Source organism: Mastomys coucha, unplaced genomic scaffold, assembly GCF_008632895.1.
Source record: "Mastomys coucha isolate ucsf_1 unplaced genomic scaffold, UCSF_Mcou_1 pScaffold18, whole genome shotgun sequence".
In the NCBI taxonomy this organism is placed as follows: Eukaryota; Metazoa; Chordata; class Mammalia; order Rodentia; family Muridae; genus Mastomys; species Mastomys coucha.
In genome coordinates, this window is record NW_022196900.1 from 108,269,579 (window position 1) to 108,296,180 (window position 26,602).

At 45.1% G+C, this 26,602-nt stretch overlaps 1 protein-coding gene across 10 annotated transcripts in view; it reads right to left on the bottom strand.

The window, feature by feature from the left end:
- Positions 1-7,928: 7,928 nt before the first annotated feature.
- Positions 7,929-26,602, bottom strand: part of Kif1b (kinesin family member 1B) — a 137,068-nt gene continuing 118,394 nt past the window's right edge. For 8 of the 10 annotated variants that reach the window (XM_031379482.1, XM_031379485.1, XM_031379484.1 and 5 more), the window contains 11 exons: positions 23,477-23,591; positions 22,134-22,267; positions 21,136-21,197; positions 19,459-19,604; positions 19,082-19,321; positions 17,382-17,453; positions 15,614-15,735; positions 13,788-13,937; positions 13,347-13,539; positions 13,024-13,142; positions 7,929-12,352 (listed from right to left, as the gene is read on the bottom strand). In XM_031379482.1, the coding sequence (XP_031235342.1) occupies positions 12,310-12,352; positions 13,024-13,142; positions 13,347-13,539; positions 13,788-13,937; positions 15,614-15,735; positions 17,382-17,453; positions 19,082-19,321; positions 19,459-19,604; positions 21,136-21,197; positions 22,134-22,267; positions 23,477-23,591 (1,396 nt within the window). In that variant the 3' untranslated portion in view covers positions 7,929-12,309. The remainder of the gene's footprint in view (positions 12,353-13,023; positions 13,143-13,346; positions 13,540-13,787; positions 13,938-15,613; positions 15,736-17,381; positions 17,454-19,081; positions 19,322-19,458; positions 19,605-21,135; positions 21,198-22,133; positions 22,268-23,476; positions 23,592-26,602) is intronic. The other 2 variants (XM_031379487.1, XM_031379490.1) reach the window with 2 other exon arrangements.

Here is a 26,602-nt window from a genome sequence, read left to right on the forward strand (position 1 = left end):
GGGGGTCTGGGGTGCTGTTTCTCCTGCCGGTCAGACACTTTTAGTTCCAATTTATTTCCCCAGACTCAGGTGTTGGTGTGGAAATTGCCTGCGTCTTCACCTCTCTGTCTCTAGGAGTGTCTATCATGCCCTTCAATGAAATGAATTCCTTTTATCTTTTGTAAGTTTTGCACACAGTACATAGGCATAACGCTTGATGGCAAATCTTCTTCTTCTTCTTCTTCTTCTTCTTCTTCTTCTTCTTTCTTCTTCTTCTTCTTCTTCTTCTTCTTCTTCTTCTTCTTCTTCTTCTTCTTCTTCTTCTTCTTCTTCTTCTTCTTCTTCTTCTTCTTCTTCTTCTTCTTCTTCTTCTTCTTCTTTTTTTTGTTTTTCGAGACAGGGTTTCTCTGTATAGCCCAGGCTGTCCTGGAACTCACTCTGTAGACCAGGCTGGCCTTGAACTCAGAAATCTACCTGCCTCTGCCTCCCAAGTGCTGGGATTAAAGGCATGTGCCACCACTGCCCCGCTGTACCAGCTTCTTGAATTTTTTTTTCTCACTCCAGTACTATGAATCAAATGATAGGTTTTGAGCTTTCTAGGCAAGTGCTTTGCCACTGAGCCACATTCCCTGCCCTGCCCTGCCCCTTTAAGTGGCTTTCTGTTTCTCTTTGTGTCTGTATCTGTCTCCAATAGATGCCCACTGTTCCCACTCCTCTAACCCCTATAAACACTAACAGTCAAATTTGCCCCAACTCTGAGCTGGCTAGACCATTATTTCCAAAACAAGGGTAGGAACAAGGGAGTACCAGGTAGGAGCTCCTGGAGGAGTCTTAAGAGTCAGCCATTGTCCATCATGTACAAGGCCCTGGGTGGGGGTAGGGGTAGACAAGCTTCCAAGTTTATGCTTTGCTGCGATTATTTATTTATTTATTTATTTATTTATTTATTTTAGACGAGGTCTCAGGCAACAGCCTTGGCTTCCAGCCTTTTAAATTTGTTGTGTCAAAGCTTGAACTTCTGTATTAGCCAGGGTTCTCTAGAGTCACAGAACTTATGGACTATCTCTATATATTAAGGGAAATTATCAGAATGACTTATCACCTATAGTCCAACTAACCCAATAATGGGCAACTATGAATGGGAAATCCAAGAATCTAGACAATCCTCAGTCCCACGAGGATAGATGTTTCAGCTGGCCTTCTGGATAAACTGGAATCCTAGGCTGGCAAGTAGGTGCAAGCAAAGAAGAATGAACCATTCCCTTTTCTGTTGTCCTTATGTAGGCCCCCAGCAGAAGGTATGGTGTTTACCACCATGCCTGCACTTAGAACTTGCTCTGTCCCAGGCTAGCCTTGAACTCAGAGATCTGCTTGCCTCTGTCATCTGGGTTTAAAGACTTGTACTACCTTGCCTAGGCCTAAGCTTTTCATGGCCACTATGCCTCAAGATCTGGATCAAAAGCCTATGTCATCCCATGTCTTCCAGCCTCAAGATCTGAATCACAGGTGTGCCCTCCATTTCTGGATTGTAGTTCATCCCAGATGTGGTCAAGTTGACAACCATGAATAGCTATCACAAAGTATTTTCATCTTTTTCAGACTAGGTCTCACTTTGTAGCCTAGGGTGGCCTCAGACTCCCAGCCATCCTCCTGCGTCAGCCTTCCCAGTGCTGAGACAGCAGACATGTACCATAAGGTTCAGCTTTATGTTTTACGGAATGTGCTCCAGTCTTGGCACCATAAGTCTACGGTTGAGGCCTCCCCAATCCAGGACCATGCAAAGGCTACGTAATTACTGTAGTTACTATTGTCCAGTGCCCCACCCCCTGTGTTTGCTTATTTTGTGTGCTTACTTGTCTGTGTTTGCATCTGGGCACACATGTGGTAGTCTGACCTGCGGGAGCCAGAGCCGTGCTCCTCTACCATGTGGTTCTGGGGATCAAACTCAAGTCATCAGGCTTGGCAGCAGGCACTTTTACCTGCCGAGTTACGTCACAGGCCCTAGCCTTAGCCGCTGTGGTTTTGGTTCTGTTTATTTAGTTTATGTGTATGTGTATAGGCAAGTGGTGCAGGCTCCTGAGAAAACCAGAAGGTGCTGGGGTTGTGGGCCATTGAGAACTACCTCACATGGCTGCTGGGATCCAAACTCTTCTCCTATGAGAGAGTAGAATGTGTTCCCGGTCGCTGACCCATCTCTTCAGCCACAGTTACTAATTCTTGTTTTGTTGTTGTTGCTTGTTTTTATGCAGCACCTTACTGTACAGCTCAGGCTGGCCTCAGATTTGTAATCCCCAACTCTACCTCCTGAGGTTATAAGCTTGTGCTACAACACCCAGCTCTTAGTTAGGCCTTCTTCTTAAGTCCAATGGGCTATGGTGGGCCCACCAGGGAGGAGCTGGGTTGGCTGGCTTTCCCTGGAAGACCAGAACATTTTGCAGGTACTCTACTGGATGCCACCACCACAGGCCTTTCTTTCTCACAGGCTGGATTTGGCATGTTAGCCTTATAGCAAATAAGGATAAACCCTAGCTCAGAAAATCTTGGAGAAGGCTTCATAAAGATAAAGGAATAGTCCTGCACTGGCTCACAGTAGTCCTCAGGCTGGGACTGTAGGCTCCTGCCTGTCTTGCCACCTTCCCAGGACAAAGTTCTGCAATTCCAGTTCCAGAGGATCTGGTGCCTTTCTCTGGCCTCTGTGGGTACTGTACATATGTGGCACACAGACATATATGCAGGTAAAACACCTGTACATTCAAGTACAAATAGCATACAGTTTTTGAAGTTAGGGAGAGCAAACCATTCTTCATGCTGTGTGAGTGCCCAGGGAAGTGACTTTCACAGCCACTTAGTGCTGAAAGTGAACTTTAACCCTGGGCCCAGCTGGGACCAAGTCCTGGACTCTTTCTTAACAGGCTCAGCACGGCATGATCATGCCTACTTCTAACTTGAGAAACTGCCTACATTTGTGTATCTGAGAATTTAGTTGACTTCAAATGGAAGGCTGCCTTACATTTCTCAGTGAGGAATTTGGGAGGCAGCCACCTGTGGAAGCTTGGCTCTACTGAGGGAGCCCTGCCCTGGTGACGGGGCGGCGTACCTTTCAACGCACAGCAACGTCTTCCTCCTCCCCTGGGCTTACTTCCAACAGAAGATTACCAATACATTTTGTTGCAGGGGTGGGTTGATTGCTCTAGTCTGAGATTGAACAAGGAAGAAATTATGCTGAGTCAATGTGACTAAACATCTGGACTTCCCTAAGTCACCACTGAATAGGTATTACTTTATGCACACATATTTAGGTATCAAATAGCTGTTTCTCTTAATTTACCACTGTTAAACCTTACTTGAATAGCCCGGGGTTGTTGTTGTTGTGGTTGTTGTTTATGTTAAGGTACTAAGGGAACAGAAAATACTGCTTCCCAGGAAAGATGGGAAAACTATAGTAGAGTGACCCAAGAGAGAGACGAAGGCTAGTAGCCTGGGGCCCTGGTCACACTGACAGGCATGCTGTATGTAATGCTTCAAACTTAATTTAGTTAAAAAACTTTGGCTTGATCTACCCACTTACATTAAGAAACATCAGAAACAGCCAGGCCTCTGGAGGCTGTGTACTGCAGACGTGGCCAGCCTATGCTGGAGAGACCTTGCCTCGAAAAGTAAAAAGTTGGGGTGTAGCTCTGGTAGAGCATTTGCCCAGCAAGGCCTTGGGTTCAGTCTCTAGAACCTCAAAAACAAAGCAAAACAAAGAAAAAAATCCCAGACACAGCCCTGTCCCTTGGAGTAAAAGCTCCCAGGGTGGAGCCCACTATTTAACTTACGTAAGAGGATGTGTCAGGAAGGACTTAGTTGGTACAGACTTCGACAGTTCAGCTCTGCTACCAAGCCTGCTGTGTAATTCCTATAACTGAACTCTAGTGGCTGGAGGCAGGCTAGGGAGAAAGCTGAAACATACACACACATACACCGCTACACACTCTCAGAAACCCACACACACAAGACTGAACTTGGGAAGTGCTCACAAGAGATACTCAGGGTTCTGCAGAACAAGGCAGTTCCAAAGAGAGACTGTGAAATCTTCCCATGCAAATAAAAAGTACACTGCTAAGAAAAAAAACCAGAAAACTGGCTGGGGCATAGCTTAGTTGATAAAGTGTTTGCTGAGCAATCCTAAGGGCCTGTCCCAGGCAGGCATGGGGACTCTTGTATTCCCAGTGGAGTAGATTACAGTGGGTGGCGGACTCAGGTGGTGATCACTCAGCTAAGCCTATTCAATGAGTAGGAGACCCTGTCTCAAATAAACAAACAAAGTTTAAAAGTACCTGAGAAATGACAGAGGAGTGCACATACACACCAAGATAAGTAAATAAAGACCAGAAAACTAAAGAATACCAACAGTGAATGCACAGTTGCAGGAGGCTGCTGGCTCTCCTGCTCTCAGCAGATGATTGATCAGTTCAAACTGAAGTCTAGCAGAGCCTAAGTTTAAACTAGAGCCCGCAGACCCACTGTGATTTACTTTTTGCCTCCAGGCTCCAGTAGCCCCTTCTTTTCTCTCTTTTGCAATAAAAAAATCTCGGCAGGAATTGTCAGTAAAGCTAAAGGAGCACGATAGCACACATCTGCAATCCCTGCACTTTGGAAGCTGAGGCTGGACGATTAAGACTTAGGCCAGGGAGCTGGGGAGCTGGCTGACCGATAGCAACGCTGCTGCTCTTCCAGGAGCCTGGTTCATGTCTCAGCACCACACAAAGCCAGGCATGGCAGCACTCACATGGATAACCTCAGCACTCAGGAAGTAGATAAAGGAGACTAAGTCATCCTTATTGGCTGGAGAGGGCTCTGTGGTTAAGAACAGTTATGGTTCTTCTAGAGGACCTGGGAAGATTCCAGAATCCACAAACAGGCTCACAACTCTAGTCCCAGAGGATCTGTTGCCCTTTTCTGACTCTTTCAGGCACCAGGCATGCACGTGGGGCAAAAAACCCACCAAACTAACACACATATGCACCCTCCCCCAATCTATCCTTTAACAGAATCTTCAAAGTGTCAAAAGTGAGGAACTGGCTGGGGACACAGGACATGCTCAGTTGGTAAGAGCATACCTAGTACAGTTCTGGAGTTGGCCCCCATACCATATTAGACTGAGCAAGATAGTGCAGGGCTGAAGTCTCAGCACTTGGGAGGTGAAGGTTCAAGGCCATCCTAGGCTACAGAAGACTCTTGTTTCAAAAACAAAACAAAGAGATGCTCCAACCCCCGACTCCTCAGCTCCTGAGGTGAGCTTTAGAGGAGCTAAGTCTATCTGCCCCAAGCCTAATTTGCATTTCCTAACAGTAGCTTTATTAATTGTAATCATCACAGTGACTGGGGCCAGCAGAATGGCTCAGTGGGTTAAGGCACTTGCTACTTGAAAACCTGGAATCCCATGCCTGTGACCCACATTAAGAGAGAAGGGACTCCTGCAAGCTGTCCTCCTACATGAACCATAGCATGTGAACACACCACACACATACATACTAAGGAAACATAATTAAAAAATAGGATGATGGGGTCTCCATCTACCTTTCTCTTTTCTCGGTAGACACTGAAATAGGGATAGATAAGGATAGATAGGATAGGTAAGTTTGAGTGGCTCCCTCAGACTCCTTACCACCTCCTGTTTCCCAAGCCTGTGGTCACTGCTCAGTCTTTATTTTTGGCCTATCAGTCTCACAGGATGTAGCAACTGAGCCCTTCCTCTTTAAGACATTCTTACTCTGGTGGTCAAGTGCCACTTGAGATCACCACGACCTTCCCCTTCTTCTTTGTGGGACCTGTATGACTGAGGTCCTCTTCCTGAAGCTCAGCCTTAGGCCTCCTTGCCAGTCTGGAACCTTTGACCTCAACAAAGATGTTCTAACATCCTCACTGCTCCAGGGAGCTGCAACACATGCTTCGTTGAAGCACCTAACTAGAAAGCGACTCTCCCTTTTTCTCTACACCTTCATGAAGATTTTTAGCCAATGTGTTTTTTCTTGTTTTGTGATGAGATTTCAGTACGTAATCTAGACAGGTCTTGAATTCAAAATCTTCCTGTTTCAGCCTCCATAAATGCCAGGATTACAGCATGAACCATCACACCCACCCTAGTTTTATTAGAAAAAAAAAGGAAATTACATTTATTTTATGTGTATGTGTACATGTGCAGGCATGGGTGCCTGGGTGTGTAAGCAGAGGTCAAACGGCAGCTTGCAGGAGTTGACCCTCTTCTTCTACCGTACTCAAGAGATCCACTTACCTTTGCATGTACCACCAGGTCAGCTTTATTCTCTTTATTATTTTTTTAAGATTTATTTATTTAATGTACATGATTACACTATTGTTGTCTTCAGACACACCAGAAGAGGGCATCAGATCCCATTACAGATGGTTGTGAGCCATCATGTGGTTGCTGGGATTTGAACTCAGGACCTCTGGAAGAACAGCCAGTGCTCTTAACCCGCTGAGCCCTATTCTTACTCTTAATAGAGCACCTCTCTAGGTTTTTATGGCCCCTTTCACTTTTGCCTCACTTTTGTGTACGAGAGAACATATGTACACACACACACACACACACACACACACACACACACACACACACACACACACATTTTTTTCTAATGCTCTCCCTCTCACTTCATGGCCTGATCTTGATCTTGAGACCCTCTCCCCTAATAAACCTCATTTCTGAAAGGTAATGTGGTCAGCCTCCTTTCTTGAACTGACCACTGCATTACTGTATCTAACACCATCCACTTAGTGTTATGCATTTGAATTCCTCTCACTGCAGTGGAGGCCACAGGGGTCTCTGCATGCTGTCTGTGATGGAAATACTGCGCTCAGACTGCACACGAGTGTGGGATGGGCATTCAGATGTCCCTTGAACACATCGCTGTTTCAGCTTTGGTAGGGCAGACTGGTCTGGAATTTGATATGCAAGAGCTCTTTATCCTCCTGCCTCTATACTGCCTGAAGGCCGAGACTACAGGTATGCACCACCACACCTCGTGTGTGTGTGTGTGTTCCTGGGAGGCTGTGTGCATGCTGAGTCAAGAGTCTGTCAGCTGAGCTCCATTCCCAGCCCTGGCCTGGAACTCTGACCCTCCTGCTCTAGCCTCCCCAGTCCTGAGAGTATAGGTGTGCACTGCCACACCTGACTACAGCACTGCTTTGGCCTAGGTACAGACTTCATGACCGCGGTCCCTTGCCTGTGCTCTGCTTACAAGGGAAAGCTCACCGCAAATTTCAAACTACTAACCTCCACAACCTTCCCAGACAATGTAGTACAACACAAGCTGTCATGGGTAGTTCTACGAAAGGGGCTTCTGGAGAATCCCCACATCTCTTAGACAAAATAGTTGTTCACACATTTGGTAGAAAACTCTTTCAAACAACAGCACCTTCTCTAGTCTATCAGGACAGAGACTGTAGGTGTTCAGACACACTGCCAGGCGTGGTTAGTCTTTTCTCTGCTGCCCCCCTCCCCTGCCCCTTCGGTTTTTCATTCTGTAGACCAGGCAGGCAGAGAACTCAAGAGAGCCACCCACCTCTACGTGGCTGGCACGCACCTTTAATAGTAGCACTCACGAGGCAGAGGGAGGCAGATCTCTGAATTTGAAGCCAGCTTGGTTTACAGAATGAGTTCCAGGACAGCCAGGGTTACACAGAGAGACCCAGTCTGAAAAAGCCAAAATAAATAAATACATAAATAAATAATCTCTGTAAGATTCTTAATTAGTATGCAATGGTTTTCTAAAGGGCATAAGAATAAAATGCAAAACCCTGGGGGTGGTGGTGCATTCCTTTAATCCCAGTTATCTGGAGGCAGAGGGAGGTAGATCTCCGAGTTCAAGGCCCAGGATGGCCAGGGCTCCTCAGAGAAACCCTGTCTCCAAAATCCAAGACAAAAGAATAAAGCGCACGCGCCGTGATGCACTGGTTGTACCTTTATTGTTTTAGCTCGTTCACTAGCAGTTCTGTGATGCAAGGTTACCATACACAGTCAGATAATGTCTGCATTACACAGCTAGGGCTATACAGCAAAAGAATCAGGATTAGTACAAATACGAGAACTGTATTTACATTTTGTATACTCAAGCTCCAAACATTAGATATTTACAAAATAAAACATGAAAATGAAATCCAAAATTAATAATGTACATTGTTGCTTGTGCTCAACTCCTTCCCTGGGGAGAGATCAGTTTGCAAAGTCTTGGTTCAAAAAGGCCACTTATGCTTCATGGGTTCTGTTATAGCATGGGGATGGTGACAAGAGACGCCACTCTCAACAGACAAGTATGTTAGAGCCACAAAGTCTACGACAATGCTTAAACATGAGGAGGCTGGTGGGTCCCTTAGGTGAACTGATGCCAGAATACACAGCATGAAAAGAATCAATTAAAGACATGACAACATATAACAGACTTTCTGTCTGCGCAGCTCTCTGCCTCCTGGCTTTCTGTCTGATCTGCAGCACCGGGATTGAACCAAAGGCATCACGTAAAATTGCCAAGTGCTCTAACCTCTGCCTGCAAGTTTTTAATACCAGTTCTGTATTAACTCTTTAAATTTCTTTTTTTCTTTAAGTAATTAGGGGCTCTCTTAAGATTTTTTTTTTAAAGAGCTCAAATATCTACTTCATAAATGGCCTTTTGAACAGTAACAGCAATAATCTCTCGCCTGACAATCTCTGACTTGCTCCATGGTCGTGGTCTTACTCACTCTTGGTGGATCACAGGTCATGGTGGATGGCTGCAGTACACAGCGCCAGAGTTCACTCAAATGCACTCAGCAGACCTTCCAAGAGCAGCAACACAATTATTCTTTTCTTCTCACAGAGCAAGTTAAAGATTACATTTTCCAAAAGGAACCCAAATGAAAATGATGGACCCACGCTAAACAAACCACACACCCCTGATTTTGTTCAGATGGGCCAAAGCACAGCGCCCAAGAGGAAAATGCAAGAGTTCCAGTAGGAGCCACACAGGGCAGAGCCTTCCCCTTCCAGTCCAATGTGCAATTCATTACAGCTGTATAAATATACAAATACCTTACAAAATTAAATATCCCTGTAAATTAGACAAGAAGCAGCAGGTAACAAAGTCTATGCTTTGAAATATGTGCCAGGAAAAAATCATGGTTTTAGACCCCAAATACCTTTCACAACCATTCATCCTTTCATCAAAACAAGATAAAAATTTAATAGATATATACATTCCATATAGCTGAAGGGGAGGAAAGGTTTCCTAGCTGAGGAAGCTTTAGCTCGCCTCATTTATGGATGGAGATCAGGGGCCTGCTCAGAAGCAGTCTGGCCTGTGCTCCTGCCTAGCCTTGTGCAGGGACTGCCTGGTCCCTGACAGTCTGGGGCTGAGAGCTGGCTGACTCCCAGGGTAGAGCCCCAGAAGCAGGCTGGGCCTGAGCACTGGCGTGGGGGACAGTTAGGAGTGATATCTGCTTGGGAGGAAGGAGGATAAAGAAGGAAGGGGGAGGCTAATTCATTTCAACCAGCACTCACTTTTCTGTAATCTGTATGTTTTCCTTGTAGGTTTTTTGTTTAAAGGAGTGCTTTGAAATTTTTTTTAAAATTACCTTAAAAATAGTTTCTTGCCAGGTGGTGGTGACACATACCTTTAATCCCAGCGCTTGGGAGGCAGAGGCAGGCGGATTTCTGAGATCAAGGCCAGCCTGGTCTACAGAGTGAGTTCCAGGACAGCCAGGGCTACACAGAGAAACCCTGTCTCAGACCCCCCACCCCCCAAAAAAAAGTTTCTTTAAGGTTAGTTGTCTTAACTTTCCTGCTACTATGGCAACCACAAAAATCTCATGAACAGGTCCTGCCATAAAACCTTTTCTCTTGCAGAGCTTCGAAGCAGAGGTGACCTTGTCTGGAAACAGAAAGTAAAGCCCCCAAATGCTCTGATTCTGATCTGACCATGGGCCTTACAGTCAGGGGGGGCCCCAATGATGGCAGGTAGCAGCACACGTGCCCAAGCTCCAACCTTCCTTTCCCTGGCTTCCTAATGAGGCCTCCTTATGGGGGGGCGCCTCTGATGAAGGGGCAGTCCAGTTTGGCTCATGCTAATATTTGATATTTGCAAAGCAAAGACTTTCTAAACCAGTTTTGTTTGAGTTAAAAGAAAACACAAGTCATCGCAGGGTTTAGTGTACCGCACACTTCACCCTCCCTCAGGCTTCTCACCTCGCACAGACGCGGATCCTTCCATCTACCTTTCTAACAGCAGCAACATCAGTGACTCAGTTTAAAAGCGACCTTTGATCTTTGTTTCCCTGAAATTATATTTAGTTCCGGTCCAGGAAACTGTCTACAAGCATAGACAGAGCCTGCTGAATTTGAGTATACACCAGAAGGACATGTTGTGTCCATCAGACAACAGAGACTTCTAACTACATTAAAAATCTCATATATATGCTTAGAAAACAAGTAACATTACAGTTAGTAACCTATACTTTAAGGAGAGAAAGAAAGTTTTACAAGTCTACTGGAGTTGATCATCTTTTAGATAAGAACAGTCTGATTTCTGCCCTTTCTTTTCTCCATGTCCACTTTCCCTTTCTTTGCAAGGCAGCTGTAACAAAAGGAGCTGGAGACCAGTTCTTCCGAGAGAAGCCCTGCCGAGAGGTCAGCAGCAAGGGGCTGCATGCTCGCTCGCCTCCCTGGTGGCTGCTCTGCAGTGGAGATGAGCTCCCAACAGAAGGCAATCCATTCCTTCTCTACCCTCAGGTAGCCAGGAGCCTTTGTAGAGTGGAGGTGAGCAGATGCCTTCCTGGGTGCATGAGTGGCACTGAAGCAGGCTGGCGAAGCCAGGACACAGCAGTGTGAATGAGCCTCAAGTCGCTGGCACACAACTCAAGTAGCTCCAGCGGGCATTCTGTGCCCTACTCAGTCCCCAACACTGACTAGCTGGTGGAGGGAGAGTGTTATTTTCTATGATAACTTCTTGAATCCAGAGACCTGGTTTGTTAGAAGCCACAGAAACTGGGAGCAGTGAATTCTTCCTAAGGGAGTATTTCCAAACCACATGGGGATAGTGGGGTCAGGGGCATGTCACACAGGAGGCATGTCACAATCCACAATCTTTTTCAACCCTAAATATCTTGTGATTTGTTTGGAGTGGTGGTAAGGACCGGCCAGTTCTGGCATCTAAAAAACAATGCCATGTTTGCTCATATTTCATACATTGAAAATGGCCACTGGATTTAGATGGAGACCTCAAGATTTATGCTGAAGCTACAAGTCTTTGATCAAAGGGAGCTACAACAATCACAAGCTGCACTCAGCACTCTCAAAGCAACAATGGTCCAGTCTATCACTAGAAAGTCAAACATTCCCCAATCCCTCTTGTGGGAAATCTGTTCATGACATCTCGTAATTCTAAACAGTAATGCTGAGAATAGGGCTGGGGAACTCCTAGACAAAAGCTTCCTTCCCAGGGAGGAGACATTTGCAGGACCCGGCTGTGAGGAGCTCCAGCAGTCTACTGCAGCAGCCTCTGCTGCAGGCTGATCACAAAGGCCCTTCTGCATCTTCCTCTCTATAAGCCCATGCTCTGCGCCCTGATTTAGACAGAGAATTTAAAATCCCAATTCTGAGCTTCCCACAGTGCTTTCCCTGAATGGAAATACATGGATTAGCAACCAAAGAGAGAGACAAAGACAGAGACATTGAGAGAGACGGAGACAGAGAGAGAAACATGGACACAGACACACACACACACACAAAGAGAGACAGAGAGAGAGAGAGAGAGAGAGAGAGAGAGAGAGAGAGAGAGAGAGAGAGAAGCAAGTTTTTTTCTCCTGGCTGACAATACCAAACGTCTCCTCCCTTAGTATCTAAACCACCCAGAAAAAAGTAGATTATCATAAACAAAGGAGGGAAAAAAGAGAGACAGAGAAGTTACCCTGAAAACCAGAGCCATACAGAAACAACAGGGGGACAGTGACCATGAAGGGGACCCATCATCCAAAAGGAAGCTAACGTACACAGGAAAATCATTTGGAGATGTGCTGGATCCCCTCAGGGTGCGTGGGTGTGAGTGTATATGAATGTGTAGTGGTTTTGTTCCCCTTTGTTAGGCCACATGCTACAAGTCTTAGCACAAGAATAAGAAGAGTACAGAGCCATGGAGAGAGGGAACAGGAGAACTAGAGAAGTGCGGGATGACGAGGGAGGGAAAAGTCATTAAGCCACAGGATTACATACAAGAATAACCGTCAAGAATCACAAAGAGAGAGAATGAGAGGTAACACTTTCTTTATCTGTCACAGGTGAGCAAGGCTCAGAAGAACCGCTTAGTACTTTGGCTGGCTCGGGCATCTTCGAGAGAGTTTTGACCTATGAGAAAAACAGGAGGCAGGATTAGAAAAGTCGACGCTGGTCTCTCACAGGTGACTTGGCAGGCCCAGGTTAGGCCCAGGCCTAAACAAATGGCTGGGCCAGCAGTTCTCAACTAGAGACCCCTTTGGGGGCTGAATAACGTTTTCAATGGGATTGAATATCAGACAGCCTGCATAGTAGATATGTACATTATGACTCTTAACAGTAGCAAATGACAGCTACGAGGTCTTCTGTACTCTGGGAACCCTGTGAGCTAAGCTCCTCACACAGGGCTGAGCTGTGGGAGTCCATTAAAGCACTCACAATCTCTCCTTCACTCAGTGCTCTGGACCCTTTGCAGGCCTCCTGAAAACTGAAACCAAAAGGAGACCGAGGATAAGACTGGTGGGTGTCCTGACAGCTGAGGACACGTGAGGCACCACCCGCACTCTGCAACTCATCGTTTCCTTGCCTCCCTTCCCGTTTTCAACCCAGTTAGAACCACACATCCTTCCTGCCTATGCTGGTTGTCTCTGGGGATGAAAGCCCAGCAGAGAAAGGAAACAGCTTTCTAGAGCCAGGCATGGTATCCCAGCCCTTGGGATGAGGTGAGGATTTAGAATCTGGCTCGGGCTATACAGTGAGACTGTCTCAGCATGACAAAATGAAGCAACAGAACAGTATCTGACCTTATTGTGCCAGCCAGAAGTGGGTTAAAGGCATATAACCAGTCATTCACGTCTTTGTCATTGAGAGCTTGCAGAAGGACCCCACGGTGCTTTGTGCATACAGCAAAAGTATTAGGTGTCTGGAAAGAGACATTAAGTAAAAGAAGTTATTGGAGAAAATGAACAGCTAGGACCACCTTGCCATATTCACAGGGTGCATAGTACTTCACACTGAAAGTTCAAGCAACCCACATATAAACTAGGATCCATGCCACAGACCAGAATGCCAAACTCAAAAGGAAGAACACAGGTAGCAACAGACAGTAAAGTCAAGACAGACTGACCTTCACCATGGCCTGCTGGTCCTCGCTGTACTCCACCTGTGCTGTAGACAGGTTAATAATGCCACGCTCTACTGGGTCTTTGTCACTGTTATAGATGAAGACGTAAGGGCGACGAACCACAACGAAATGTTTAGCCCAGTTACAGGAAAGCGGCTCTTTGAAATGCAGGTATCCTTTCTTAGATACCACTGAGCTAAAAGGACATTGCAAAAGAAGTCAGTTTCTCCTACAGTAAACGGTAAGAAGCTGAGACCCATCAATGCATGCTTCCACTAGGCGAGCCCTCAGATGCAACAGGACAGGAAAATGATTCATTTGGCCTAGATTATCACAGTGTGCCAGGCTCAGGTGCCCACTGCACACAGCAGCACAGTCCATGTGCTCTAGGCTATAACAGCCTTGCACAGCAGCGCTGGAAAGGCTGCATGTCACAGTACTCACCCTGCTCTGACTTCTTCAATGTCTGGAACAAGATTGAGAAATTCATTCTTTCCTGCTCGGGCCAAATAGGGTGTCTCCATAGTTGGGACAATCTGAAACTGTTCAAATTCTTGGCAAGGACTGGAGGCCCGAGAGTTGGCTTCTGGGGTCCTTACAGAGGAAGAAAAGAGGAAGAAGAATTTCAGTTCTGTCAAAGCAACTGTGGCCATGACCTCACCCAGACACAGTGCCCCTGCCCAAGTACCAGATGCAAACATCAGCTTCAGAGTTCAGCTAAAAGAAGCTGATGTCAGAAAGGTAATTCTCAATTCCAGCCTTTTCCTTGGAAAAAGACACTGGGGACCACTGAGACACAGTCTCTCCTGACATCCTAAGAACACAAGCACTGAATATGAACTGTATCCCCTCATGAATTTCCTATCAGTCTCGTGGCCAGAACTCACAGATTGGCTCTTAAAGTGCGGCCCCTGACTGACAGCAGCAGATCTCTCTGGAACTGGTAGATTTCCCAGTCAGACTCAGGGAGATGCTCGGCCACTGTGCTATAGCAAGTTTCCAAAGGGTTTTAAAAAGTTTACATCTTGGGCTGGTGAGATGGCTCAGCAGGCAAGAGCACTGACTGCTCTTCCGAAGGTCCTGAGTTCAGATCCCAGCAACCACATGGTGGCTCGAAACCACCCGTAATGAGATCGGACGCCCTCTTCTGGTTCGTCTGAAGACAGCTGCAGCAAATTACGCCGGAGTGGGGCCGGCAGAGGTCCTGAGTCCAACAGCAGCCACACACATGATGGCTCACAGCCATCTGTACAGCTACAGTATACTCATAAAATAAATAAATCTTCTTTTTTTTAAATGGTCCATTTTGCAAGCTTTACCATTTCTTGTGAGTGTGTGTGTGTGTTTGTGTGAGTATGTGAGTGTTTGAGTGTGTGTGTATCCATGCATGAGCTCATGCATGTGGGGGCTTTCCTCTATCCCTCTCTCATTCTCTACTTAATTGTGAAGAGTTTTTACCTTTTCTGTACTGTATTTATTCTGTGAATAAATACAATGTACTCTGATCGTCTCTGCCTCTCTACTGCCCTCAACTCCCTCTGATTCCCTAACACAAACCCTTTCCAACTTCATGTTAGTAATCTAGTGAGTTCAGTTAGTGCTGTCTATATTCACACAGGCATGTGCCATATACTAAAGCACAAACCAGTAACCATGTCAGAAATAAAAAGGACTCTTTCCCAGCAGCCATCAGTTGCCAATAACTCCTTAGTGAGGAATTGGGCCCTGTGAGCCTCACCCAATCCATGGGCCGGCTCCTTCTTATGCACGACTCAGGCAGGTGACCACAGCGGTCATGACTTCGTGAGTGTGATGGCCATGCCACATCCAGAAGACAGCATTCCAGAGCCCTCCTCCAGTCCCCCAGCTCTTAGATCCTCCTGTCTCACCCTCCTCAGTACTGAGATCAGAGGCATGTTCCATTGCAGATGCTTTCTATGTGGATGCTGGGGATCTGAACGCAGGTTCTCATGCTGGTCCAGCAAGCACTTCACCATCCGAGCCATCTCGGTGGTCCTCCATGCTTTATCGTTTCTTGAACTGGGATGCATCTTACATTTGATTTGTATTTTTAATTAGCTTTTGCTTTCTTAGTAGCACATATAACAATTTCACACAGCTAATAACATCCTAAATTTAATAAAATTAAATGAAAAAGTACCCACACATTTTAGGGTTGTCCAGAATAGGACAGCGATGCCTTGCTGAATCCAGAACTATAGAAAAGCTGGTATTTTGTTTGTTTGTCTCTGTGAAATCTGAGTACTCACTTCTGATCCACAGAACTGCTCCTGGAGTCCACCAGAGAGGGGCATGTGGAGGAGGGTGTGAGGGTGGAACTGCTGAAACTGGACACAGATGGGTCCCGTCCAATTGGAGAGATGTCAGACAACTACAACAAGGACAGCACCAGTGAGATTCAGCAGCAGAAGAATGGAGCTTACTGAACTTAGCTAGATTAGTGGGCCAGCAAGCCCAGGATCCACGTGCCTCAGCCTCCTCAGCTTAACATTAGCTAGACTAGTGGGCCAGCAAGCACAGATCCACCTGCCTCAGCCTCCTCAGCTTAACATTAGCTAGACTAGTGGGCCAGCAAGCCCAGGATCCACGTGCCTCAGCCTCCGCAGCACAGGGATCATAGGCATGTTCTATTGCACTTATTGCACTTTTTACAGGGGCACTGGGGATCTAAACTCAGGTTCTCAAGCCTGTATGACAAGCACTTCACCTCTGCCTCTGCCACAGAGAGCAGCAAATGTCATCCAAGACAACTAGTGCCTCATTTTTTTATAAGGCTGACTCAAAGTCATTAAAGAAAACAAGCCTCTATAACGCAATTATTACTATTCATAGGCAATGCACCAAACCCTTGGTTCTATCCCCAGAGTAAGGAAAAAAAAGGAGGAGGAAGGAGCGAGATGAAGGAGGGGGAGAGAAAGAATGAGAAATGTTGTGTGTTTCTAATTCTCCCTGCTATTACACAGCCTGCACATACATGCCAAGTACCTATTGTTCTAAGCACATGGCAAAGTCCTGTACTCATGGAGCATACATTAATGAAGAAGGGAGACAGACTTTCAAAACACGCCGGATGGTCAGGCCCATGATACATCGTTAGACTGTGTCTCAAAAAACCCAAATAAATAAATGAATACATAAGTAAATAAATAAAACAAAAACAAAAAGTACCAGATAGTAGGGCCAGAAATATGTCTCAGTGGTTAAGAGAACTGGCTGCTCTTACAGAGGACCTGGGTTTGAGTCTCAGGACCCACACAGTAGTTCACAACTATCTGTGACTTCATGGGATCCAACGTCTTTTTCAGACCTCCACAGGCACAAACACGATGTACAGAAAATACCCATGCATGCAAAATACCCATACATATAAAATTAAAATAATAAAAAGGAAAAACAAACAAATGTTTCAGAGGTGGCTGGCCTGCTGTGGGGGCTGAAAGAGGCCCACTTCCAAGAAGGCAATACTGGAGCAGAAACTAGAAATGATGAGGGAGCCAAGCATGGGAATGTCTAGAAGAAGGTATGTGATGTGCAAAGAGACCTAGGCAGGCAATAGCTGGGAAGGTTGAAAGGAAAGCCAAAGGATCCGGCTCATTGAGGCCATGAAGGCCACACATGCACTCTCAAGAACTATCACTTTTTGCTGAATGCATTAAGTTTAATGTCACCCATAGCTTCATGTTTTTGTTTCACACAAATGCATAGTACTTCCCAACATCACAAGCTCGTCAAAGGGACTAAAAAAAAAACAAAAAAACAAAACAAACAAACTAACAAAAAGCTAAATATGTCCTATGACAGTGACCCTATGCATCCTTGAAGGGGTCTGCCAACCTCAGAAGTCAGTGTTCTAACAGACTCAGAAGCCATACGTGAACATAACATTACACTCACTCAGACACGACTACACCCATCTCAGCCTCTAAAGCAACACAAGTTGTCAGCAGATTTCTGGACAGCTGGGAAGGAAACGGTCAACACCACAACAGTGAAACGCAATGGCCTCAGGATGCTCACCTTACAGTCACTGATGCTGCCGTGTACCTGGCTGAATTCTCTGTTGAAAGTGTGGGTGAGAAGCTGCAGGCACTGAAAAGGAGGGAAAGATAGAGAGTCAGTCAAGGCTGAACATAAAGTTTCGATGGCTAAATGAAGTCCTGTATACAAGGAGAACAAACATGTCCTACACCTATGCTAGCTTAGAATAACTACAAATACGCTGAGGAAAGCTAGCATATGTCTAGTTAAGGCAATAAAAAGCATATGGACTTCAACAACCATCCTTACTACAAGCAAAGCAAATCACTACAGACATGGCTTACAAGTGCTTGGGAGCGGAGCATGGTGGCCCATGATAGCATTAGAGAAGCAGGGGCAGACAGATCCCTGGGAGTTCAAGACTAGCCTGGTCTACATAGCAAGTTTCAGGACCTCAAGGGCTACATAATAGAGAAACCCTGTCTCATTAGGAATGTAACAGCAGAACCAGGAATGGCAATATACATTTCTAATTCTAACAGGCAGCAGACAGAGCCAGGAACAAGCTGCTGCAAATTAAAGGTCAGCTTGATCTAGACAATGTTCAGGCCAGCCAAGGTAATGCAGGAAGACTGTGTCTCAGAAATACAACAGAATGGACATCTTCCTAATTCTCAATTCAATAAAAGACATGGGTTGGGAACGTAGCTTAGTGGAGGAGTGTTTGCCAAGCATACGTGAGGACCTAAGTTCAATTTCCCACACTGGAAAACCAAAATAAAAAAAAACAACCCAGGCTGGTGAGATGGCTCAGCGGGTAAGAGCATTGTTTGCTCTTCCAAAGGTCATGAGTTCAAATCCCAGCAATCACATGGTGGCTCACAACCACCCATAAAGAAATCTGGTGCCCTCTTCTGGTGCATCTGAAGACAGTTACAGTGTACTCATTTATAATAATAAATAAATCTTAAAAAAAAAAACAACAACTCATGAGCCCTCCTGGCTGGACACTGTTTCCTAAACACACTAGAAGAGCACTTGACAGACAGACAAACACTCTTCTCAGTTTTCTATTTCCTCTGTCACACCCAGGAGTCACCCTCAAATCTTGCCTTCTCCATCCATCTAGACTCCACTCTCTTTCCTTCTTTAAAGAGACTTCATCACTTCTAATGGATCACTGTAACAAGGAGCTTTCTCTTCCCCAGTCTCAAAAGCTATCCATTTTATTTCTGCTAAAGAAAACTTTCATTGCTAATTAGTTTAATGTATTTTTGGCACACTTACGGTCAAACTCAGGGCCTTGCACATGCTGGGCAAAGTACTCTACCAATGAGCTGTATACCATTAGTCCTACTAAAGAATTTGTAATTTTGTTTAAAATATGCAGGAACAAATAAATACCATTTGAAATAGTTACATCATTCCCAGGACCCTCTGGGAAGTATTGGATGACCATACAGGATCTCTTCCATTTCCTGTTACTACCACGTGACTCCCTAAACTACTGAATATGCATGTGTTTCCAAGGCCAGCTCACAATACCAGCTCTACAGGACACAACACTGTGAGATGCTTGAGACCTTTCTTAAGCTCTGGGGGCAAGGACTGACCCTTATTATTTCTATGTTCAGTCTGAGTATCAGTGTCTTCAAAAGAGAGCTGCTAAAGATGACAGAACAGAGGCTAGCTCAGTGCCTGGTGGCAGGGACTCTAAGCAAAAAGGAAGGGATTCCCACCTTTGTAGCCAGCTCTTTCTCTCGGTCTACCAGGCTTTCAACATCAGCTGAGTCATAGCCACTGCTCTCGCTCGGTGTGATGGCGCTTTCAAAGGTGGTGGTTGAGATCTGAGAAGAGATGCTGGTTGAGGTGCTAAGGGTCCCACTGCTGAGGCTGGGAGACAACGAGTCACTCAGAGACTTGGGTATGCTATCACCAAGTCTCTCCCGAAGCAGCAAGAAGTGGCGAGTTTTTTCCACCTGAGAAGAGGAACACCATTAGCTAAGCTCATTAAGTGCTTTCATCATCACTGGAAATCAAAGAGCTGAGGAGTCAGTGAGAGCAGGCAGGAGTCGGCCCGGGTGGGTGCTGGCTTGGCCCAGGCTACCCGCAATACCTCGTGCAGCTGCTCCAGCTTCTCCAGCTCCCACTGGTGTTCCAAAATGAGGCTATCTCCACGAGGCCTCCAGCCCGCTAGGTTCTCCTCCCCCCGCACGTACGCCACGGAGGTATCCAAGACCTTTCTCCTCCGCCTCTGCATGCCTAATGGAAGAGAAACCATGGGTTTGGTTTTTTAATCCCCTAGAAAAAAAATCTAATTCCAATTTAAGTCAAAACAAATTACTCTTACACATTTTTAAATAGCAAACAAGATTTGGCCTAGGAGATTTTATTTATTAATACAATTGATGTCAGGGAAGGTGGTCACACCTCCCATTCGTGCTCGGAAAAGGCAGAAGCAGGTGATCCCAGTGAGTTTGAGGCTAGCATGGTCTAAACACTGAGCTTCATACTAGTCATAATGACACCATGGGTTAAAAAAAACAGAAAACTAGGAGGTAGTGAGTGGCTCATGCTTTTAACTCCAGGACTTGAAAGGCAGAGGCAGGTGGATCTCTGAGTTCTAGGCCAGTCTAGTCTACTACAAAGCGAGTTCCAGGACAGCCAGGGTTATACAGAGAAACCCTGTATAAAAACTCAAAAAATGCTGGGCTCAGACCTAGGGCCTTGTGTAAACTAAACAAATGCTTTACTATTATTAACCTGTATCTCAGCCATAAACATGGATTTCTGATAATTTCCCTGGTAAAGCTGATGCTGTTGCTCAAAAGTATGAGGCTGACAAACAATCTTTGTTAAGGCAGTGTAGTAAGCAACTGTAAGGTTTTCTGAAGAGCTAGGCTCTGTGGCACAGAGCCTGTGATCCTAACACTCGGAAGGCAAAGGGCTGTTGTAAGTTGCAGGCCTGAACAAAATCCTACCTCAAGAAATGCTTCTGGGTTGGAGAGATGGCTCAGCTGTTAAGAGCACCGACTGCTCTTCCAGAGGTCCTGAGTTCAAATCCCAGCAACCACATGGTAGCTCACAACCATCTATAATGGGGTCTGGTGCCCTCTTCTGGTGTGTCCAAAGAGAACAATGGTGGTGTACTCATATGCATAAAATAAACAAATCTTTAAACATGTAGAAAAAGAAATGTTTTCTAAGCCAAAGATTTTTGTTTTGTTTTTCGAGACAGGGTTTCTTTGTGTCTCTGTGTGTCTGTGGAACTTGCTTTGTAGACCAGGTTGGCCTCAAACTCACAGAGATCCATCTGCCTCTGCCTTCTGAGTGCTAAGACTAAAGATGTGTGCCACCATGCCCCACTAAGCCAAAGTTATTCTAATTCTCTCAACAAGTTCATATTTCACAGTCTAACTAATGTATCTTGTTGGACACCATTTTTAAAAAGATTTATTTATTATTATATGTAAGCACACTGTAGCTGTCTTCAGACACACCAGAAGAGGGTGTCAGATCTCATTACAGATGGTTGTGAGCCACCATGTGGTTGCTGGTATTTGAACTCAGGACCTCTGGAAGAGCAGTCAGTGCTCTTAACCACTGAGCCATGTCTCCAGCCTCGGACCCCATGTTTATAATACATTATATACCATAAGCCAAACAGTGCATCTCACGACCACCACGACAAAGCTGGCTTGTAAAATACTAAAAGACTTTCTTCCTCCCAACACGAATGAGACTCCAACTTTTTAGTAACACTCCTGAAGAACACGGTGTGGTAAGGGCTTACCTGGGCTCCCAGTGTCTGCCATTTTGCATAAGCTCAGCTCATAGATTCCAGTTACTCGGTTGCTATTTGAAGATAAAGTAGAACAGCTGATGAGTTTCTTGTAGCACAAAGTGGAAAAGCCTGGGTTTGCTCCCTTAAGAAAGAGCACGTCCTCTGACGGCTACAACTCCACACTTAGATACACACGATTTCACTTTATATCTGTGTGTGTGTGTCTGTGTGTACGCATTCCTAGGTTGAAGATCAGTGTGGGGAGTCAGTTTTCCGGTGCCATCGTGTGGGTGCTGCGGCTCACTCAGTTTGATGGCAGGCCCTTCACCCCTGGGCCATCTTTCTGGTCCTAGTTAAGACACTGATTATTTTTTATCATTAACTGCTCTTTGCTTATTTACTTTTTTCTCTTAGGAGATGCCTATTTTCAGTATGATGTTTTGATCACTGTTATTTCAATATGATGAACAGAATAGGATACACTAGAAAATCTACAACCTAAATGAGAAAACTAAGAACTTTTCTTGACATAAGAGAAGAAAATGTCTGACTGGAAGGAAATGATTAACAACAAATTCTGGACACTACAGGAAGGGACTCAACATTTCATTGCATTATAGTAATTCTTATTTTACTCATTAAGATGAGTGGTGATATTCAAGTATCCAGGCCATATATTCTCAAAGGTATATTTTTGTGTGCCTTAAATATGTACAACTCTTACATAGAAGAAAATCTCAATTGCAATCTATTAAAAATCTAAGTAACGGGGACAATTAGTCCTTATTAACCTGCCTTGGAAGTATTTACACAGAACACTCTTCTCTCCTTCATCACTAACATTGTATTAAATGCCACCATGCAAGCCATCTCAAGTCAGATATCAGTACTCAAATGGTTTACAGATGACAAACTAACTTGCAACACAAGCTGGGGTTACCCTAAGGCCTGTTGTTTCTGTTGGACTAGGCAAAGAACTGGAAACTAAGCTTGTTTCAAAAACTTACGAGTCTGGCGACTTTGAGTAGCCACTACCAAAGAGGTTTCGCAGAGAACGTGGTGGTGAGATCTTGGCATCTCGAGAATAGAAGACCATGCACACATCCTTAGTGATGACGGCTGGCTGGATGCAATGATCCAACTGCAAGCAGACAAGATAAGAGGCTCAATGATAAGGAGAGCAGCTGTGGTGAAACGCTGTACAGTACCAGGCTAGGAAATCTGGTCCCAGCTGTGGAGATAGGCAGGCCTGTGCTTCAGTGATTCTGAAAGCCACTCAACAAAGATAATAACCCAAGGTCAGGTGTATTCATGATAAATGCATATTTTCTTTTGAGGGAAAATCCTATCATTGCACACTATTTAAAAATGAAGAAGCCAGGCATGGTGCCAAATGCTTTGAATCCCAGTACTCAGGAGGCAGAGGCAGGTGAATCTCTGTGAGTTCAAGGCCAACTTGGTCTACAAAGAGAGTTCCAGGACCTGTACCCAGGCCTACACAGAGAAACAATGTGCTGAAAAAAAAACCATAAAACAGAAAGAGAAAGAAAGAGAGACAGAAAGAGAGAGTGAGTAAGTGAGGGGGAAGAAGGAAGGAAGGAAGGAGAGGGTGAGGGGAAGAAAGGTAGTTGGAGGAGGAGGAGGAGAAGGAAGCTGAAGAAAAGAAGGAGAAAAGGAAGAGGAGGAATAGGGGAGGAGGAAGAAGAGGGAAGAAGAGGAATAGGGGGAGGAGGAAGGAGAGAAGGAAAAGGAGAGGAAAAAGAGGAAAAGCGGGGAGAAGGAAGAGGAAGAAGAGGAGGAGGAGGAAGAAGAAGCAGCAGGAGGAGGAGGAAAGGAAGAAGTGAGACCTAGAAGCTCACGAGAGGACAGACACCAGGCAGTAAGTGACAGCACAAACATTAGAATCTGGCTCAGATCAGGCATGATGGCGCATGCCTGTAATCCCAGTCCCTGGAAAGTAGAAGCAGGAGCCACAAGTCGCCCTCAGCTATACGGTTAAGTCTGAGGCAAGCCTTGGAAACATAAGACTCAAAGAAATAAAAATGAGAAGAACTCAGGCTTGTCCCAAGACCTGGAACTAGTCTCTGTTACACCCAGGAAAGCATGGTATGAAACTGTCTTAACTGGTGACTGGGTTCCTGAAGCTTAAAATGATCAAAAAAGTTGTGTTATTTTCACTAAATAGAGCCCTGGAACAGAATCTAAAACAAATAGAACAGCTAGCAAAGTAAAATCAAATAAACAATGTAAGGAGATGGAGAGGAAGGGATGAAGAAGTAAGCTGGGTTTGTGCTGACCGCTCCTGCCACCGCCTACTTCCCAGGGCTTGTTGAACGTATGGGTCCCTTACCTCCAGATAAGCAGATAAGGTCATGTAGATCTTTTCTCCATAGGGGGTCACTCGGTTGAGGAGGAGGGAGTTATGTAGGGAGCTGTCCCATACAGCCTCGAAACGGTAGAAGGTCCTGAGGTCAGAAAGACAATGTCAAGCCAAAGTAGCGAATGGTAGCAGAGGGTCCGCTACTGGCAGGGTCCTAGGGAGTCCCATGCCAATCACTGCTGTTCTCCATTTATCACACCCTAACTGCTCACTCATTAGGGATACTTAGTTGTACGCCTCATCCCTGCTTTCTGATAAAGTTTTTGCCTACTAGCATGACCACAGTGGCAGCACTGACAGGAATGGGGTACGTGGCTGCAGCCCCAACACTCAGGCAGAAGCAGGAGGACTGCTCAAGCCCGAGACTAGTTTGGTCTAATTTCCTGTTTGGTCTACCAAGTTCCAGACTGGCCAGGGTCTACTCCAGATTGGCAAGGGCATAGCATAAGACTCTTTCTCAAACAAAGCCAGCCCCACTGCCAACATAATCTATGAGAAAATTCAAAAGGAGTAAGAATGTAGACAGAATCTGAAAGAGGTCATCCAAGTGAGCCGTCCTGTCTATTTTAGTAACAGATAAGAAGGTCTTAGCTAGATGTGGTAGCACATGCCTTTAATCCCAGGAGGCAAAGGCAGGCAAAGATCTCTGAGTTCAAGGTCAGCCTGGTCTACAGAGTCAGTTCCAGGACAACCAAGACTACACTGTCTCAAAAACAAAACAAAACAAAACAAAAACCAACCAACCAACTAAAGAAATAAGAAAAGTAAGGGCTCAGTAAGAGGTAGGCTTCAGTTCCCATATCCCAGAGGTCTAAACTTCACAGGATGGCTCTGCAGACTCTTAGAGACATTTTAAATACCTGGGATGCTCGAAGGTATGAACAGGCAGAATCTAATTATGAAAAACATTATTTCAGCGAACAAACCCAAGGTGATCTATCAGTAGTAGAGAAGAATTGTACAACACTAAAGGTACTTTTTATCATTCATTCCTTCTAAATGTATCTGAAAATCAGACTTATAGTTAAGAAATAATCATAAGCTAAATGCAGCAGACTGCTTTAAGTCCTTCAAGTCTGAGCATTTTCTACTGGCAATACGACAGACAGGCAACATTGGCGGGCTACAGATCCGTTCTAAGACATGTATCATTTCTTCTTAGAACTCTGACACTTTCTGGGGGAGATGCTCTTCTAACCCCATCCCCTCACAACATTAGCTCTTAGGAAGAACAGAGCTCACCCACCTCACAGAGAAAGATTGTTTACAGTACCCTACTTCCTACCAACCACATTTTCTCTTCCACCTTTCCAAATGCTGACCTCACTACATCGGTCTTTCTCGATTTCCAATGGCAACTCACAGACATATCTTCTCTCTAAGCACACCCTATGCATCTTCCTCTAGAAAGTATGTACTGAGAAAACTCTCTGAAAGTGAATCCCCTGCCCACAGCTCATGTTTCCAGTGCCCAGATCTGAGGTGTGGCCACGCCCATTGCAGCTATCCTTATTTAGGTCTTTTCTGGAATGTGACTGTTTCTGAGTGTCAAGTTTTTGAGGCAATGAGTGTGGAACAAGAAAATTCTCTATGCAGACTCAGAAGGCACACAACAACAACAATCAGTGAGATTTGGGTCATCAAGTGACTCAAAGTACAACAAAACTACCAGACAAGGGGAGCTTTTTTCATGGCTTAGAGATTTAGCAGAATACCTTCCTGTACTCAAAATGTGGTTTAAAGTAAAATACCTCAATTTAAGAAATTCTAATAATAGGAAATGACATTCATACAGCACAGGCTAGCCTCATACTCAGAGATCTGCCTGCCTCTGTCCCCTCAGTGCTCTGATACCAAGCATGGAGACACCAACTTCTTACATATGGCTATGCTGGTGTGTGTGTGTGTGTGTGTGGGGATGGGGAACTACTCTCCAGTCATCTGAGGTGGAATGAGCCTCCCTAAATGCCTTCCACATGCCTTTAATCTTGATACTCTGGACAGAGGCAGGAGGATCCTGTGAGTTCAAGGCCAACCTGTTCTATACAGTGAGACAGTCTTTTTTAAAAAAAACTAACAACATTTCTTCTTGCAGACTCAACTCCCAAAGAGTCAAGCTGCTCTCCGTGTAAGTGGGACCTGCGGCAAACTTTCCAAGCTTTGAGTAGAGAGAGGGGGAAGGAAGAGAGTGTATCAGAGAACAAAGCTAAGGCTTCATATGAAATGTAAAAGATCCTATTTTAGAATGTAAAAAGGAACAACCTGAAGAGGTGTTTAAAATTTAGTAAATGGGCCGGGCGGTGGTGGCACACGCCTTTAATCCCAGCACTTGGAGGCAGAGGCAGGTGGATTTCTGAGTTCGAGGCCAGCCTGGTCTACAAAGTGAGCTCCAGGACAGCCAGGGCTATACAGAGAAACCCTGTCTCGAAAAAACCAAAAAAAAAAAAAAAAAAAAAAAAAAAAAAATTTAGTAAATGGAATGAGACAATAGTTTAGCATACTAAGTCACTGGAGAAGTTAGGTCCGAAGCTGCACACATCAGAACAGACGAGGGAGGGGGATTCTTAGGTTGCAAACTAAAGGTCTGCTCTGTTCTAGGTAAAGCTTAGGTCTACACAGGAAAGAAACTACTGAATTAAAACAGGGACCAAAGCAACAGAAGACATAAAGCATTCTGGTACACTAGAATCTCTATGTGCAAAACAGCAAACAGAAAGTACCTAGGAATATCCTTATCAAGAAAGAGCCTGCAAAAACAGAAAATGCCTTCGTTAGTCCAGCAACCAAAAGACAGATAGAAAGAAAAACAAACAAATATATATGGAGAAATAGAAACACACAGAGAAAAAATATTTTTAAAAAAGGCAAAATAATGCTAAGAAGCAAACTGAATTTCAGTGGACAAACAATGAACAGAGAATTCTGGGACACAATTTGATAAAGGACTTACAGTGAGTGACATGAATCCTTTTCTCAAGACTTTCATTAAGAAAAAGGATGGGCTGGGCATGGTGGTGCATACTTTCAACCCCAGCATTCAGGAGGCAGAGGCAGAGGAGGCAGAGGCAGAGGCAGAGGAGGCAGAGGCAGAGGAGG